Source organism: Saccostrea echinata, unplaced genomic scaffold (genome assembly GCF_033153115.1).
Source record: "Saccostrea echinata isolate AGI-Se365-2 ecotype Australia unplaced genomic scaffold, CSIRO_AGI_Sech_v1 ptg000023l, whole genome shotgun sequence".
NCBI classification, from domain to species: Eukaryota; Metazoa; Mollusca; class Bivalvia; order Ostreida; family Ostreidae; genus Saccostrea; species Saccostrea echinata.
In genome coordinates this window covers 7443707-7462114 of record NW_026889772.1, presented here as the reverse complement: position 1 = coordinate 7462114, position 18408 = coordinate 7443707, and the positions used below count along the sequence as shown (strand labels likewise).

At 32.3% G+C, this 18408-nt stretch overlaps 1 protein-coding gene across 1 annotated transcript; it reads left to right on the top strand.

Annotated features, from left to right (window-relative positions):
• Positions 1-574: 574 nt before the first annotated feature.
• On the top strand, positions 575-18105 carry LOC133191408 (uncharacterized). The gene is made up of 3 exons (XM_061327162.1): positions 575-772; positions 17163-17255; positions 17417-18105. Exons 2-3 carry the CDS (start codon positions 17168-17170, stop codon positions 17806-17808), a joined length of 480 nt encoding a protein of 159 aa, XP_061183146.1. The 5' UTR covers positions 575-772; positions 17163-17167; the 3' UTR covers positions 17809-18105.
• The last annotated feature ends 303 nt before the right edge of the window (positions 18106-18408 follow it).

Below are 18408 nucleotides of genomic sequence, written 5' to 3'. Positions count from 1 at the left end.
ATCTGTGATTAAAAATAAGGACTCGAAAGAATCTTTTACTCTGGTCGACGAGGTACAACTGACACAATTACATGCTATTCAGACTTGAAGTGAATAAAATTATCCATTTGAAAAATTACAGTTAATCATTATACCATAATTGTTTGACTCGCACATAATGCAGGAATTTCTTTCGCTAAACGTGTTTTGTGTAAAGCTATGCAATTTATCCGTGACAATTTTCAGGAATCGATTTTATGCTTTTTTGACTTCTTAAACTGTCATTGTGCGTAATGTGAATTCAGTGTGAAACACTTTCATAAGCTCTGATACAATTAATGAAAAATCAATGTTCATTTGAACAATAAGGCATTAATATATGAGGTGCACGTTCTCCTGAAAGGAGGGGAAGAATCAATGACTCAAATTTACCCTCCAAACCCTAACTCTAGCACGGTCATCAGATAATAGTTTACCGAATCAACAATTAATCTACTTTACAAAGACCGGGAGACTTGTCAAAAGAAGTATGCTCTCCGATCGTCCGACCGGACTTTACAATTAAGGATATATGTAGACGCTAACAACGTCATCAGAACGTTTTCATCATACGCGCTCTCTGTGGTGTTGAAACAAGATCCTGATTGACACAGTGTGCGAAGTACCCTTAGCGACGTCACGATAAATTGTCTAGCATCCAATCATTTTCAGTCTCGCGCTATTTATTGAAAACCAAACCGTAGACTAATACAGTTGTTTGGCCTTTGGACTGTTTCGGACACCATCACTCAAAGTGAGTAGATTTTTTAAAAAGATCTTTTAATCTTTTAATTGGCTTTTCTATGTTTCTGATTTGCAGAATTCCTTTTTGTAATTAGATATTACTAAAGATCTTTTCAAACTACACAGTATAAAACATAATTAGCTTTATTTAAAGGATGAGAAATTTTTAATGGAAAAATGAGTTAAATTTTCACTTTGATAAACTATATAATATCATATAGGTCTTCTGAACACGTTTTATCTGATAATAGAATTAGAAAGACAGCTTATACCATTAAAAATAATAGTTTTGCGTATGTTTTAATCACACGGACAAGTAAAAATGAATAATAACTGTTCCCTTTTTTCATATATTTAAATGAGAACATTATACATTGTAGAATGTTACTTAGATCAGAATAGTAGTCCAGGTTTTCTATTTCACATGAACCTCAAAATCGTCTGAGAATTAAATGGTCTTAAAGACGATGATAATAGGTTTTTAACTATATAAATAATTACTGAAATGATACATCTACGCCTTGCTATAATATCTGGTCTTACAAAAGGCAATTCTTCTTTCACTGGAAAACTTAAATACTTAAAGAACACGAAAGTCTACATCTTTGCAAGCAGAAAACTGACATGGTGGTAAAATAGTTATGTTATAACAGTTGAGGCTTATAATTGTGCCGGCAGACTACGGACCATCTTCCCTCCCAATCTCTCGGATTCATGCCATGTTTATCCAAGGGAACTTCGCTGGTAGCCCTGGCGTCTTGTAATTCAATTTGTTGACCGTTTCTATCAATTTGAAGTTTGGGATGTGGAATTGTAAACTTATCACCGGCATCATAAATATCAGAACCTCATAAACGAATGTTTGGTAGATTGCAGAACTTAGTAACTTAATTATCTAATCAAATACATAAAAGGGGTTATTAATAGACTGGTAACTGGTTCTCTCTATTGTCATTGTCAAAATTTCTCTAATTTAATGTTCAGACTTGAACCGTCGATAAACGTATTTTGAATGAAGCGAAAACCTGATTATTTAATATGACTACCATTTAAAGCATTTATAACTGAAATCTATTGATGCTAAACACATATCCGATAGATTGTATATTTATTTACTTTGAATATATGTAACCGACAGACCGCGTGTACTTTAAATATGTAACGACAGACAGTACTTTTTGAAATTTTTTCAATAAAAATAATAAAATTCTATATGTACTTATATATATATATATATATATATATATATATATATATATATATATATATATATATATATATATATATATAAGATTACTAAATGCTAATATATATATATATATATATATATATATATATATATATATATATATATATATATATATATATATATATATATATATATATATATATAACAATTTCCAAAACTAAAATCAGAAATGATCAAAGTTAAATATCCACTTGACCTTCATTGACGTACATGGAGAATAAAAATCAGATTCCGAGAAAATATGACATAATAAATATTCAATTAACTAAATTGTTATTTAAGAACAATTTTAAATTATGAAATAAAACCTTTGAAAAAAAGTTAATCTGATATTTTCTGTGTTGAATTCTTTTAACAAAATTAAAACCATCGATACTCCGAACTAAGTATATTCTACGATCAATTATTTCTGGATGCATCGTCAAACACAGCTGAGAGAGAATATGTAAACTTACATTTTATTCCTCCAGGCCCCAAGATCATGAAGCAGCCAAAATGTCATTCATTCATAAAATGAATATTTATTAGAATCCGATTCTTGAAAATTAAGATTAACAGCTTGAAAGGGAAACAAACTTTAATAACATTTCAAATTTCATGTGGTTTCTATCGTTAGAATTTAAGACAATTGACAAATTTTGACTGCTTCATGATCCTGGGGCCTGGTTCTGTATGGTTTGTTTATATGGAAAAATGTTTCTGTTTAACATTTTGTTAACACGATATCCTAATGATTGTCTTATTCAGATAAAAAAGGGTGAAGATAACGATAAAAAAAAACTTCAAACAATACAAATATGTGAACAGGGCATAAATACGGACAACTGAAAATTCCAGAGATTGGATGAGGTGCCTAGGAGGAGTAAGCATCCCCTGTTGACCTGTCACACCTGCCGTTATTGATCAATTAGACGGAATAATCCGTAGTTGAATTTAGTATAAAAACAAAGGTCTAACAATTGACGAAGGAAAGCATTGCTGATAGTATGAAATATTCAAAATGTCTCTGGGAGTATATGTTTATTAAGTAACTTATGGGATCCTTCGGTTTCTGATTTATTTCTTTGTAATAGTATTTCTAACGTTGATAGTTTGGACCTTTCTGATAAAATATAATTTACTAAATCAGCTACTAGTTCTAGTAAAAAAAATCTGATAACACTTAATTTTCTAAATCAGCTAGTAGTCCTAGGAAACGAATATATAATTTACTAAATCAGCTACTAGTCCTAGTTATCGAATACATAATTTACTAAATCAGCTGCTAGACCTAGTTAAAAATTCTGATAACACATAATTTACTAAATGAGCTACTAGTCCTAGTAAACGAAAACATAATTTACTTAATCAACTACTAGTCCTAGTTAACAAATCTTTCTAACGTAAATCTGAGTTTTTGTAACATTCTCGTGATCGCTGATGCTATTTATCTTCTCTGTTAACCTATAAGACCTACTATTGAGATGTCAAATTATGAACTTAATAATCCATTCATATATACAATTACTCTGAAATACCTATTCTCTTTTCTTATTTACCTGTGGCATTAAGTACCACACAAAACATTAATTAAGAAGAACAGTTAACTATGATACATGTATATCGTTGAAGTTGACATCACGATATCCAGTTTCATGTGTATTGTGATAGAATGTTAGTATTATCATAAGGGATTTGCATTTAAACAATGTATTTGATTCGTTTTGATACAAGCTTTATAAGAAGATTTAAGTTGGACCTACATTTGATTCGATTAACGTATACGCTTTTTGACGTAAAAGGCATCTAGGATATACCCCCCCCCCCCCCATCCCCTAACCCCCAAAACATTGAGCAGAAAAATGCAGGTGCCGAAAACTGGACCATTTATTGTATCGTTCATAGCTGATAGAAATCCAACTCTGTTTGACACATCTAAAAGTAAGATATGATGTGATATCGTTTGGTTTCGTCAACGGCATATAAAATTGATTGCTGAGGCTCAAATATTAAAAGAGCTTTTACGAACAAAACTGAAGAAGTATATCTGTTTTTGACAGTTAATTTTGTCTGGAAAACTGTAAAAATCAGCTGAATGAAAAGGTTCAGTGTTAAGCACGCATTAAGGGACTACACCAAAAAGTTGATCAAAATTCACATCTTTTATCACATTTTCACATCAAATATGTACACATCTATTTAAGCTTTGTCTGAAGAAAAGCTTATTTACTCTTAAGGAATTATTGCCTGACGCCACGTGCGTAAGGCAGTATAAGGATTAATATTTCAGGGATCCGAAACTAAGCGATCATTCTTAATGAACTAGATTTTCTGCAAGCTGATTTACATCGGAATTTGTTACCTGCATTTAAACAAATACAGTTTGCAGAAGAAAGAATCATATAACTGATGCATAATAATGATGTGTTTAATTCCTTCAATTTTTTGCACGCACATATTTATTCTTTGCGATTCTTTGTACGAACATGTCCGTGTAACATTTTTTCTGCGTTTCTAAACTACTGGATCAGTCCATTTGCCTTCTACGAAAGGGGTGACACAATCATTTCGCGCCAAGTGTCACATGTAAATTATCTTCGCGCCTTTTTTTGGGTTGTTCTATTGAATGGGTGTGATAACTTCTATGGAAATAAATAAAGTTTATTCTTTTAACATGATTCTTAAGCTCCAGATTTTTTATTAACAGTAAATTTTATCTCATTTTTTAAGAGAACACATTGTATATGGACAGGCACTAAAGCAATGGATTTGCTGATTATTCTTACTATTTATTCCATAAGTGGACTAGTCTAATCATAAACAAACTCCCTCCACCCAGTAAATGGGACATCCCTTCTTGATTCTGTTATCCACCTAGCCTTTCTTTCAACATTACATTTATTAATAATGTACGTTACAAGGTAAGGTTTTTTAAAAAAGCTTAGAAAGTCAGCGAGTAGCATATTATTTCATGCTTTGTGATGAACAAGGGTTTCCTTTTAATACAGTGACAAGAGTGTAGGTCAGTACCCGTAGAGGAATGGGCTTCACTCCCGTAAGGTTCTAAGTAAAGAATCGGCAAAATGAAGAAGACATCAAGATCTGTACTGGTTTTTATTTCATAAAAAAGCACATTATTTTCATTATGAGAAAGGTCCTGAAATCGATTGAAAAGAAAAACTAACAATTTCAAAACTGTTTATAAAGATGTATTTTAAGCTCATTTATAATACATGTACTTGTTTATGATAGGACCATCATCGCGTGAGTTTTGTCAGGCGGGGGTGGGGGGGGGGTGTTATTAGTATCTTGTTTTGCGCTAGCTATAAAGTGTACAGGTTATTTACTTTGATTTCTAGAGTAGCATTGAAGCATTTTTGTCTCAAACACTTCAAGACAACTTTCCCAGTTAAAACTGTTCATAATTTACTTCGTCGTCGAGAACGACGGAAAACAGACCAGTCTATAAATAGAGGCCGTATCATCAGTCTATCACCTACCATGAAGAAGTGCGCCCTCTAGTAAGAGAGTACACGTAATATGAATTTCTTTAAAACGAATCATCTAACTATTTTCCCAGAATTATCAGTGGCGGATCCAGGAATTTCATAACGGGAGGGTGCAGTAGAAGGCAGGGGGTCTGGGGGTCTGTATTGAAACCCCAGTGGGTCCAGAGCAAAGCTCTGATGGGGGTTCGGGGGCGAAGCCCCCGGAAGCTGACGAATTCTTACAAATAAGAGGTGTTTTTTCCTTGGTTTTAGGACAATGAACATATAAGTTCTACATACAAAAAATTCAAACGGGGGGGGGGGGGGGGGGGGGGCGCGCGCCTGTGCTGGATCCGCCTTTGATTATAATCTACGCTAGCGCACTTGCAGTTTCATCCCAACGTAACTAGTCAGATCCTGGGCTAACTAATAAATGACCAAATAGTGGCATGTCTAAGATATTCGTTAGTCTGTAGTATTTGGTTAGGAGATTTTCAAGAGAAAGTCAATTGTACATCTTGTGTAATGAAGTATCGCAACTATGTCGCTCCTTGATGACGGAAACGTTTAGCACCTCTCCTGCATATACGTTCCATAGATATTGATTGATTAGTCAGGCAAGCTTTTTGAAAAGCTATTACTTGTATGTCATTTTATTTTTATTATTTTCTTTTAGAATAGGCAGTCTTTAAATCCTTATGATATGAAACTAAAGTATTCAGAATATAAGTATGGATCTATTACGAAAAACAAATTCCCCTCCCCACCCCAATTGTTTCTACGTGCTAGATTCACACCAGAAAGTAGTAGATGGTACCTGATATTTCGGAAAAAAGCATTTTTGGCAATTTAATCTAGATAACAGTTTGTTCTAGCATTTATTAGGTTAACAATCCTCACAAGAATACAATTGCAAGGAGAAGGAAGCGTTTGCATTCTTTAGAAATACGTGGGCGATATATATTTTATGATGTACTATCAGATGAAAGCAAAGATACATGTGAATTTAATTTACGCTGAAATTCCTTCATTAATTCCATGATCGATTATCTTAATATACTATTTTATTTTTTGTTGCTGGCAATTTTGAATGATGAAATAATAAAGAAAAAAAACACACACACAGACAAAAGTTCATAAAAGAGCTATATGCGGTATATGCATATTTTTGCCCCCATGTAAGTTAAATTTTGAAAATTTCTTGAGATGTGCTGAATTGTATATATTGAATAAAAAATCTGATGTACAAAAATATTATAGTTTCGAAGTAGGTTATTGGCAATGTTTGCTTCTATGACGTCACAAACTAGTTGGATTTTGCGTTATTTTTCAGAAAGAGGACAAAATGGACACTATTTATTCAATTCTTACTACATAATTTATAGAGCGCAAACCTGCTCCATAACAATTAATACTCACATATTTCATTTATATCATTATTCTACACATTAAATCAGATATTGAGTTGGAGCAGATCTGCGCTCGGTGACTTTTACTCAAAATATCGATGTGATATACACCTTTTTTTCTATAAACCCATGGTTCCGTTTTACAAAAGAACATACGACTAAGACCAAAAACTTGAGTTGATTGTAAAAATCTTGCCAAATAAATGATTCTGTTAAAAATTGCATGTATAAATACATCTTTCTGAATTTTTTTTTAAAAAGAATAAAACCATTTTCAAATTCAGTAAAAAGAAAGTTATTCCCAAAATTACATTTTGGTCTTAGTTGTAAGTTCTTTGTAAAACGGGACAATGAAAAAATTGAATTTACGTCACTTTCCTGACGTCATATTTAACATATGGCGTCATAACATGAAAATATTCATACCTTTGAAGTATGCATATATCCCCTTGGTTCAGAACGTAATCACAGATTTCTCCGTCAAAGTTTAATTTGGGAAGCAAATATTGGTCATTACCGAATATACAATCCTTTGAGAGCCTTTGTAAAGAGACAAAAGTGAACTTTAATGGCATGGCAGGAAGTATTGCATTTTTAAGGTGTAATTTCTGTGTACTTAGATTCAAATTTCCGTCATCAACAGTCTTAATAAATATTCTATGAAACTAAAATGCTTTATTACCATTTTTTAAGAATTCAGAGAGTAACTATTTATATGTTGCATAACCATTCCAGTGATTCCTTTCAATATAAATTCAGGGGTCTTAAAATTTCTCAGCTTCGAATTAAGAATATCCCATTCAATATCTATCTTCTTATTTTGGCTATTATTTTTTCCCAAGAAACGCACATTTAATTAAGAACTAGAATATTCCTAGGAAGGCATGTGTCGCTTGTTCAGTATTAATTGATCAATGATTTTAAAACCAGTGTCAAAAACTTAAATACTCCTATTTACGACTCTTTTCAAAAGGGGGTTGAAAATTTTATCCATTGAAATCAGGTTTTAAAATTGCTGGATTTACAAAAACGCATGGAAATGGATAAATGACCCTTAAAATTTTCCTTATGTTTAACTTGTGTAAAATTCGACATAAAAGATTGATAAAAGACCTTAATATTTTATTTGTAATTTCATTTGAAATTGACGATAAAATGACTATTTTTGCATATATTATATAAAAAATATTTTGAAAGCAGTCACAGGTCAAGTTAAAAGTCACAAGGTCAGTATCCCAGGATTTTACAAAGACCTTTGTGCCAAGTATTTGTAATCAAACATCTTACAGTTCTGAAGATTTAAGGTGTGAGAGAGGAACGGACAGGCCGAAGTCGGGTCCCATTTTGCTCTGCTCTGCAGACTTTGCAAGCAGTGATAAAAAAAACCCATCTAAATACATGTATACATACAGCATTGAGGTACATTGTTAAGTCTCTGGTACTTATAAGCAGTCTTGGTTACCATTGTCATAATACTGATTTAATCACTGAATTTGGAGAAAGGCGTGTGAATTATTTTCAAACATTAAGAATACCATTAGCTGTATCAATATTTATTCTGCAAGCAATTTATTCGTGTACGCAAGACTTGGACGTCAATCTTTCGCGGGTCACAAGAGAGCGTGCCAACGGAATGAACCGGAATTTATCACCAATAATTAATTTTGATGCCGTGCTAATTCGTGATTTGTCACGGCTAAACACTTCTAAGTATTTCGTCCATCGGATTGCAATCCATGCGTCGTGTTTCAAAATAAATATGTTATATTTCTGGTCATTGATTATTCCGACTACATTATTTTCTCCAAAGTTGATGTACGATGTCAAAATTACAAATAATAGGAATATTTTATGACAAAACTTTTTTCAAAGTCCCCCCCCCCCCCCATTGCTGCTTCGATTGGCCAGATTAAATGTCTTCCAGTACCATATTCCTGTTCTTCTTTACCTGGAAGTGCTTTTTTTTTTTAGCTCCCTTGAGCTCAAAATGGAAACCATGTTGTTACCTTTCTGATTTAATTGACATTAATAAATGCATCTCAAAATGTGCGCTTTTTTGTGCTGTAAGTTGCACCTTAGTTGAACTTATGGTGAATAACCCTAGGTAATCACGAACTGCGCTGTGTATCTACAATTTGTATCTACATTTGTAAAAGTTATATGCACATCTGCTGAAGAAATCTAACATTACATAATCCTTCATTTTTAGTCAGTTTTGTAAGAAAAAGAGTTGGGGGGGGGGGTGAAATGTGATTTCTGTACGTACGTATTTTAAGTAAAATGTTTTTACTTTACACTGGGTGGACGAGTTCATTACTGATTAAAGGGATTGAATGTAAATCTGACGAGACGCTCTAGAATGCACCCCTCCTTTTGGAACCCTCAAAGTTTTATGTCGACAATTTAGGATGTGATGTAAAATGATAAATTACCTATTCATGTAATATTGTTGCAGTTCATTTTGAAACAATGTTCAATAAAGTGGAATAATTTTTTTATAATTGGTAGATTGTTTAAAAAGATCAACACCTAGGAGTACATTCTGTACTTTGATTAATGTTTTGAGCTCTTAGCTTTGAATTTTTTCAGACCTAAGAGTTACAAATCCGCAGCTACAGTGCACGATCTACCGATATATACTAGCTACAGCTCATAATTAGTTTTTATCGTTCTTGAGATCTAGTTTTTCAAATTATATTCAATTTTAAAAAGACTACCTAACAATGAAGCTAATCCCTTTGTACATAAAGACTTATTTACAGCAATATATGCAAAAAAGAGATTAAATTCTTTTTGATGAAATTCCAAATTTTTCGCTATGTTTCCGCACGTTGTCCTATAGGTAGCCAATATCCTGATATAAAATTGAGATTGCGTTTGCGCCAGCAGTCCTACTAAGAACATTAGCTGCCTTTGAAATGAGAGCGTTTCTGTGTGTAGTCTTCTACGAGGATCAGATGAGGTGCTACAGCGTTGATTAATAATATAGATTTACACGGATAGAATAAATATGATGAGCAGAAATGGTCCTTCGGAATACAGCTCTTAGATGTTAGGCGTTGATGCGATTTTAATTGAGTAGAGAATTTTAGAATCCAATATCTGTGGTCGCATATCATCAAACCTTCTTTATTCTCACATTTTGGGGATTATTTTGTGTATTCAATGGTTGCTTATTATTAAAGACAAGAAGAAAAATAGCACTTACTGTTAAAGGGCTTAAAGCTTAAAGCATCATTGACAATACAATTTCAAAGTATGATACAAACTAATATTCATTAATAAGATTTCAGGAAAACAGGTAATTATTGTTTTCTTTGAAGTTGTCATATGCAACAATTAGGTTGTTAAGCTATTTAATATTTGAAACTATTACAAGTGTACATGTTCTTCCTTATTTGTAGGTAATGTTTGAGGATGGAGGGTTTGTATGTATTTTTTAACTGAATGAAATATGAAGATAACTAATGGTAATCATGCACACATGTCCAACTAAACGATACAAATAGTGAGCAGAGCAAACACAAACCTCTGAAACAGAGAGGAGATCAGGTGAGGAGTGGGCATCCCCTGTCGACCGGTCAAACCCCTTGTCATGACCACGTGATCGGAAAAATTCGAAGATAATTCAGTGTAAAAATAATAGACTAATAATTTGTATGAAAGACGTCAGTCACATTAACTTAAAGACAGATTGTATTAACAAATAAGGTCATTGCGAAATTGGGACTTAAAACGAGATAGTTGATATCCTTGTATCATCAGCTTATTTGTAAGTAGCCTGATTTGTTTTAGAAATAATTCGAACGTAGAACATGCTCTTGCGTATGAAACATATGGGAGACATAAGCCCACATGCAGGTGATAATGATATATTTAGGAATGTTGTTTTTAGTTTTGTCACGTAGTCCTATTTGATGAAGCGCGCTAGCGCTTCATGAAAAAATATGCCTATGTGCAAGACTGTGTGATTTATACCTCAATGACATTCATAAACTGAAAATCGTTTTTTATATTTACATTTTAAAGCTTTAATACCAACCAAAATGCACCCAACGTTTGAATTTTTGTGTTATATCGTTATATATATATTTTTTTACATTTCCGTTGCGTCATTGTGACGTCACAATAACGTGTTTTCTCCGTGGATATTTCTACACGAAAATAGCATTCAAATCAATTTCATTGTTAATTTAGTAAAAGAAACAACCTAGCAAATATAAAATAAGGGGAATTATCGATAAAAAAAAAAAAAATTAAAGTCATAACGTTTATAAGGTTCATAAGGTTAAATTGTTAGTTTGCCACCAATGTCTTTCTCTAGTTAAAAATCCAAATGTAAAGTAGATGTATCAGACTATGTAATATCTATTAGCTTGAGTTCAATAGGATTTACTAGTATCGATCAACGAAAGAATGAAAATGAATATTACTAATTATAAATCGTCGTCGAAACATCTAAATGTCGATTTGGAGATCACAAGAAGAAACTTCTTTTCATGCAGAAGTTTTTGAATAAATTCGGCTCCACAAGAATACAAAAACTCTTGCTCCAAGAATCCTTATGAACTTATACAATATATAAAATATCCCAATCAGAGATACCGATCTTATCAAACTGTACAGAAGTGAATGTGTACTTATGTAAAGAAAAACAATCTAAACGTTAGTCAGAAGCTCTGGCCATTGACGAATTGAGTTACATAGTGAATGGTTCATGCATTAAAGAGAACATATTGACTTTTTTGAAAATCTGACATGCAGTTGTTATCATGTATTTGATATATGAAACGTTTTTCTTTCATGTAAAACTGAAACAGTTTAAAGAATGTCATGAAATCCATACATGGTTTAACGTTTAGGTCTAAAATTCAAAATAAAAATTAAAAAGTGCAAGTCTAGAATACTCGATTGTGAGCTTCTAGACAAAAGATGGTCGTTTTTTTATCCTTAATAAATTTTAGCTGTCATAAATCTGAGAGTATGTCTGCCTTCGCTGTGTGAATCTTCTGTATAATGAAGGGAGTTAGCAGGAAGTGATCTTTAATCCCTTGATTTAATGGCCCTCCCGTCTATCTTCCTCCTTTTTAGCACTCTAAGATTTATGGATTCTGTCGACATGGTGCTTTTTGTTGTCCTTGTTGCCATATTTGATGCTTTTTTGCTCTACTGTTTATAAACTTTGCGTATCATTATTTGACTTCATGATTTTTCAAATGTTGCAATGATTTTATTTTTCCTTTATGACGGTATTTATAAAGGAGGATATATATGATAACAAAAATATGAAAGATGTCTTTGAAAAATCTGCAAAAGAATTACTATAATAGCAAATTAAAGGAACTAAACCCAGACCGGATTCTGATTCTAAAATAAACTTATTTGATGATAATTTATATATATCTGGACAGTTTGGCAAATGCTAGGAGACTCGTTATTTTAAGTGTAAATATCGGTAGACATATTCACATATACAAAACACATATACAAAACACAAAACTAAAATCATCTTTAAGCTATTTACCACGTTATCAGAGATTTAACTACTTTAAAAAAAAAAAAAAAAAAAAAAAAAAAAAAAAAAAAAAAAGAACGCTTTACACTGCACACTGAAGACTTCAATTTAGTGTGTTTTATGCAGTTAGAATTAGTTCGAAAAACTCATCACAAAAAAAAAAAAAAAACAACGTAAACAAAATTCGGACCCCAATGGTATGATGATAATAAAAGGGTGCTGTTATGTTGGGGGGGGGGGGGAGGGGGCTAAGTTCAAACAAGTGTTGTGACACAGACACGCTCCATGTCAACAAGTTTCCTTTTAAAAACTAGTTTAATAACATCATATATATCCTGTTTATAGTTCTTGGTTTCCACAAGCAATTCTTACATTTATTTAGTAAGGCAATAGAATCAGTGTTACCCTTTTAAAGTTACATAATGAGTTAAAATCATGTGTTTCTTATAAGATAGATTATAAGATAATTGTATCATAAAACAAAGATTAATGTGCATGAAATATGAATAAAGCGAAGTTTTGACTACGCAACTGCACTGTAAAGCAAGAAAAGAACTGCAAAATGCAAGTGCCGGAAAAGGAAAGGTTGTATCTATCGCTTAGTTGTTATCGTCAATGTCAACAATGTCAAGGTCACGTGACTTTTCTTCTTAGCGTGAAACTTGTAAACAATATTGAATTGCAGCAAGCAAAAGTGAGAAATAAGTTCTGATCTTCTTTATTGAAGATTGTATCAAAATCCTCGGTCAGCTGACAATTATATCTATGGAATTGACACCATGGTAAATTCTTCAACTTTTTAAACTGCACATGCGTACAATAAAGAGGAAGAATTGAAGCAATATTTTTGTGTTGGGCAAACAAAAATTATTTTTGCTTTTATTTTTCTCCAAAAAAGTAGATTTTTTAGGTTTTGAAACTTTTAATTTTATTGAAACCTAATATCTTCAAGAATTGAACAAAATTTGCATGTGTCATGCAAAAATTTTGCTTTTGTCAATTTTCCCCTTTTACTGTGTCTCTTTCGCCATACAAAAAAATAATCAAAAAATAAAATTTTACTTAAAAAAATCAATTTCGTTAAGGAAGCTCTTTCATAAAGAAAAATGTATTTTGGACTTTCCGAAAAAATTTATCTTTTAAAAATGTATAAAATAATTAAGTTCATCAGTTAATTACGTATTAACAAATTGAAGGATACCTGCCATATTTCCCCAGGAAAATGTGCAAAAACAATGAAGTATTCGTATACAGAAATCACGATTTTTGTTTGTTTGTTTGTCTGTTTGTATTTTTTTTTTTTAATTTTCAATTACTTTATCTTGGTCTTGTAAAATGTAATGAATACTTGAATCATTTCAAAATTGTGCCATTTACTGTAGATTTACCTCTTTTGTAGTGGACTTTGTTGTGGTCAGCTCCGGTCGATCACAGATGATTCCATGTGATACATCAAATCACAATATAAATGTAACCATTTGCGCGCACATGACGCGATGGACTTCTATGTGAACTATTCACTAACAGCTGCAAAATCTATCATAACATGTTAAGAACTAACAAGTTTTTTCTTAGTGCATTTACATGTTATGTAAGATGCAAATGTTCATACAAATACATGGTAAACTCTTTATATGCGCAAGAAATTCATTCACTTCGGAAAATGGAAGTTCGCCCTTTCCCTTTAGAGTGAAATATGAAGATAACGATCAGTAATCAAAGGAATAATACAGATTTGGAGCATAGCAAATACAGGCCTCTAAAAACATCAGAGGTGGGATCATGTGCCATGGAGGAGCAAGCATTCCCTTTCGACCGGGTACAACCGTCGCTTGCTCATTGTCATGATCACGAAACGGAAAATTCCGTAGACAATTCAGAGTGAAAAATAATGGCCTAACAATTTGTATGAAAAACTTCAGTCATGCATCATTAGACTTTACGATAGACTGTATTTGCTAACAAGGTCATTGTATCGACCATAGAATTTGCGAAATATTGACTTTAAATGGGACTGTTGATATCCATGTATCATCACTTCATCTGTTTATTGTCTGACGTCATGGCGTCAGACAGTACTAGATTTAGCCACGGCTTATTGGTCAAGTCGTTCAATAAAATTATTGTGATAACTCGATCTTCGAAACTTCATTCTATCTTAACCATGGGGATTAATGAAAACATGCTAAATACCCAAACAAGCCAAAGCATTGCGCCTAATTATTATCACATTATACATTACACGTTACATATCATTTGGTAATTCTTTATTCATCTACATCCAGCAAAGCTATTCAGGTCAAAACTATCAGATTAACTAATAGATGTTTATTTTAAATGCATACAGTCTTTCTACCTTTAGAATTACACATATTCCTTACTTTGCAGACGTTTGATTTAGTCATAGTTAAAAACTTCAAGAGAAAGATGATGGTAGATGATTAACTTTTTTATGTGTATATAGAAAGATGTACTTAGCTCATTTATAACAAGTTTATTACAATGTATTTTAAAAAAGAAATCATAATTCTCCCAACTGTTCACCAAATAATGTTAAGATTGTAATAGTGATGTAACTTTTTCTTTTAAAAGCACTGGTTTCATCTAGTATCTAGAAAAAGCCAATCAGAAGAAATGTCACGGGGAAGGGGTGCACAACCAAAAATTTCGGAGGGAGGGGGGATGTGCACTATCAAGGAAATTCTTTTTATCAAGGAATTTTTCTTTATCAATCAAAAAAGTAAATATAAATATGTTATTGTTTACATGACCTTTGGGACACAAGCATAAATTAAGTAGCTATGTTTTCTATTGCATATAATTATATATCGGCAAAATATGGGGGGTCCCTCTTCTTCATGGTTCCTATGGCAATGAAAAAAAAAAGAAATTACAAGTAATACAGTATAAGTCTATATATAAATAAATTCATATATCCGAGTTTTATTTCATGTTGATACAACTGGATTGAACTTTTCTTGATTATTAGCAGAATAATTTATTTCTGGACTCAGAATTACACTGAATTCAACTTTTCTTAGATCTTCATATAATAATAAATTTTGCTCACGTCAGACAAGCTTTTTAAGAAAGCTAATACTTGTAGCTTGCCTCGTTTTAGAAAATGTTTGTAGAGCATGCTCTGCAAAGTTTTATCGTTCACTAGTGTTTCGAGGATGTTTAACTCGGACAATAGTTTATTCGTTTATCATGTAATTGACTGTCCTGTAGATTCTAGTTTGACATCTGCAGGGAGCCGTTTCTGAAAAAGGTCTATGACTAGGCGTAAGCTTAGTCCGGACTAAATCATGGACTAAACCTGAAAATCGGAAAGTTGCGTTTCACAAAAAGGCGGATATTTAGGTCGAGATTAAATTTTGGCTTAAATCTTAGCCTCCTCAGTAGGCCTATGTTCTTAGTCTTTACATAATCATAAAAAGTGCAAGGTCTTGTTATCATTAAGAATTAAAAGAAAAGTATTATATAATGAAGACGATAATACCTACGATATGCCAAAAATCGTGATATATTCATGTAGGTAAATGGAAAGGTTTAAAAATAGCTAGCGACAGTGTAGACATTTATTTCATAAAATGGGCGTTTTCAAAATAAAAGAAGTAATTAGTAGATATTGAAACTTAATTTTCACTAAGATTTAACCTTTTCAACCCTTTATACAGAATTGATTGTGCTTATGGAAATAATGCATATTTCTGCATCGTCTGCGTCGGAGACAATATTCACCTACCTCCTTGCACACGTATTGTATAGACTTTACATAAAAGAGCAGATCACTCCAAGCTGCATAAAAATCCGTGCCTCGTGTCAACCAGCAAGTGCTTTGCTAATGAATGATTCCGATGACAAGAGATTCTGAAGGACTCATGACTATAGACAGACCACTCAGTAAATTAACATAATTATTTTAGTCAGACTTATTAACGTCTGTGATTTGCATAGTCAGAAGGGTGAAATGCACCGAAGTCATATATTTACATACGATCTCTGATTCTGTTTTAGAGAGTATTCATGTAAGCTCTTTCACAAACAGACGAACTGACAGATACACTGACACAGAGTCCACAAACAGACGAACTGACAGACACACTGGCACAGTGTTCATAAACAGACGAACCGACAGACACAGTGTCCACAAACAGACGGACTGACAGACACGGTATTCCCTTAATTATGTTTACCATGCCACACAAGAAACAACAACACTGCAAACTAAACTAATAAAAAAAATAATAAAACCTAATATATGTAATTAAGATATATATGTTTTTTCTTCACCAATTTTATGAATCTGATAATGAAATGAATTAGTCTTCAAGTTGCAGGACAGCAAATAACCCTGTTGTTACTTTCAAAGACTATACATATTTGTTGATCAGCATAATTACAGATATTAATGGACGAACATCAGTACTAATATTGTTAACCTTTAGAAAAAAGCACATTTCATAAAAATTATCCAAAAGTAATTTGATCCAAAATTAGATAAATATTCTTCTGCATTTCAATTATGGAAAACCCTCAAAGGTCTTCAGAAAGATAGACTATCATATAGCGATCTTAATGCCCTGTTAGGGAATTCAAACGTACATTACCATCGTACATGAAATTAAGAACGTATATTTTGAGTTAGAAAATGCCAACAAATATCATATCATAGCGAAATGATCTATGATTAGTTTCATTTTGTTTGACTTGATGTAGAAAACAACAATTAATTTTTCTTTTTTCCAATATTTCAGAAACCATGGAGACAAAAACACTGTTAATTTGGGTTTTAGCTGCATTTTTGGCTTTGATTGAAGTATCAAATGGATCAACAGAATCAAAACTCAGTGAGTATACAAATGATATTTAAGCCATTAATCCCAACTTTATTGATGATCAAAACTCATTTATAATACCCCTAGCCCTCTCTCTTAAAATAATTGATATGGAAGATAACACAACTAGTAGAAGGAAACCGTAGTATTTAAAATAGAAATGAATATTTCAGGTCACGAGGATTCAGAGGTAAAGTCAATAAAAAGACGATCCGATCCCATGGATGACATCACAGACTCGTACGAGTTTTCAAATGAAGATTTAAATGAACTTGTTAAAAAGGGTTCGCTTTTTCGGTTTGGAAAACGAGGTGGGTTGTTTAGATTTGGGAAGAGGGGCGAAGACGAAAAGAGAGGCTCGTTGTTTAGATTTGGAAAACGTACGGACGGTTATTACGTTTCACCGTACGGAAGCAGTGAAAGAATTCCAGATAGAGAGGATAAAAGGGGGAGTCTTTTCCGGTTTGGCAAACGGTCATCTTTGTTCAGGTTCGGTAGAAGTGTCGACAATGAGAAACCACATATGCCATTTCGTTTCGGACGTCAGGAAGAGGATGAAATTTAATTGGAATATGTGAACATAACATCGTTCTCTCTAAAGTATATGTAATATTAATAACAAATGCAACATTGTATTTCATATGGTTTGTAATCATCGTATAGAATGAAAGTGTTTATCATTAGATTTGAAATCTCATTTATAAAAACAATTCCATTCTATGAGTGATATCAAGTACCTATCGCAATCATAAAGTCATGTAAAATTTGAATTATTTCAATCTTTTGGAAAATTAGTACTGTATATTTTAATTAGTATTTCAGTGATGGAGGAGGTAAATAAAAGGAAGTGAAATGGTGATAATTGCAATTTGTTATTTTATTTTCTGATGTGTAACAAATGAAAAAAACATAATTAATATGTATACGAACTAGTCAAAAATAATGAACATCTGTTCCCATAAAATTTTTATCATTTTACATTTGCACGTATTTTGCTTAAAAACGTAGAACATTGATTAAATTGCATTTGAATTGAAGAATTACATACGCCGGATAAAAACAGGAACAAGGGTCTCTTTTTAATCATTTTAAGCTCAACGTCATAGTACTTTATTTAGGATTAGAATGATTTTCAACAAGTTATATTGTAGAGAACCATAAAGAT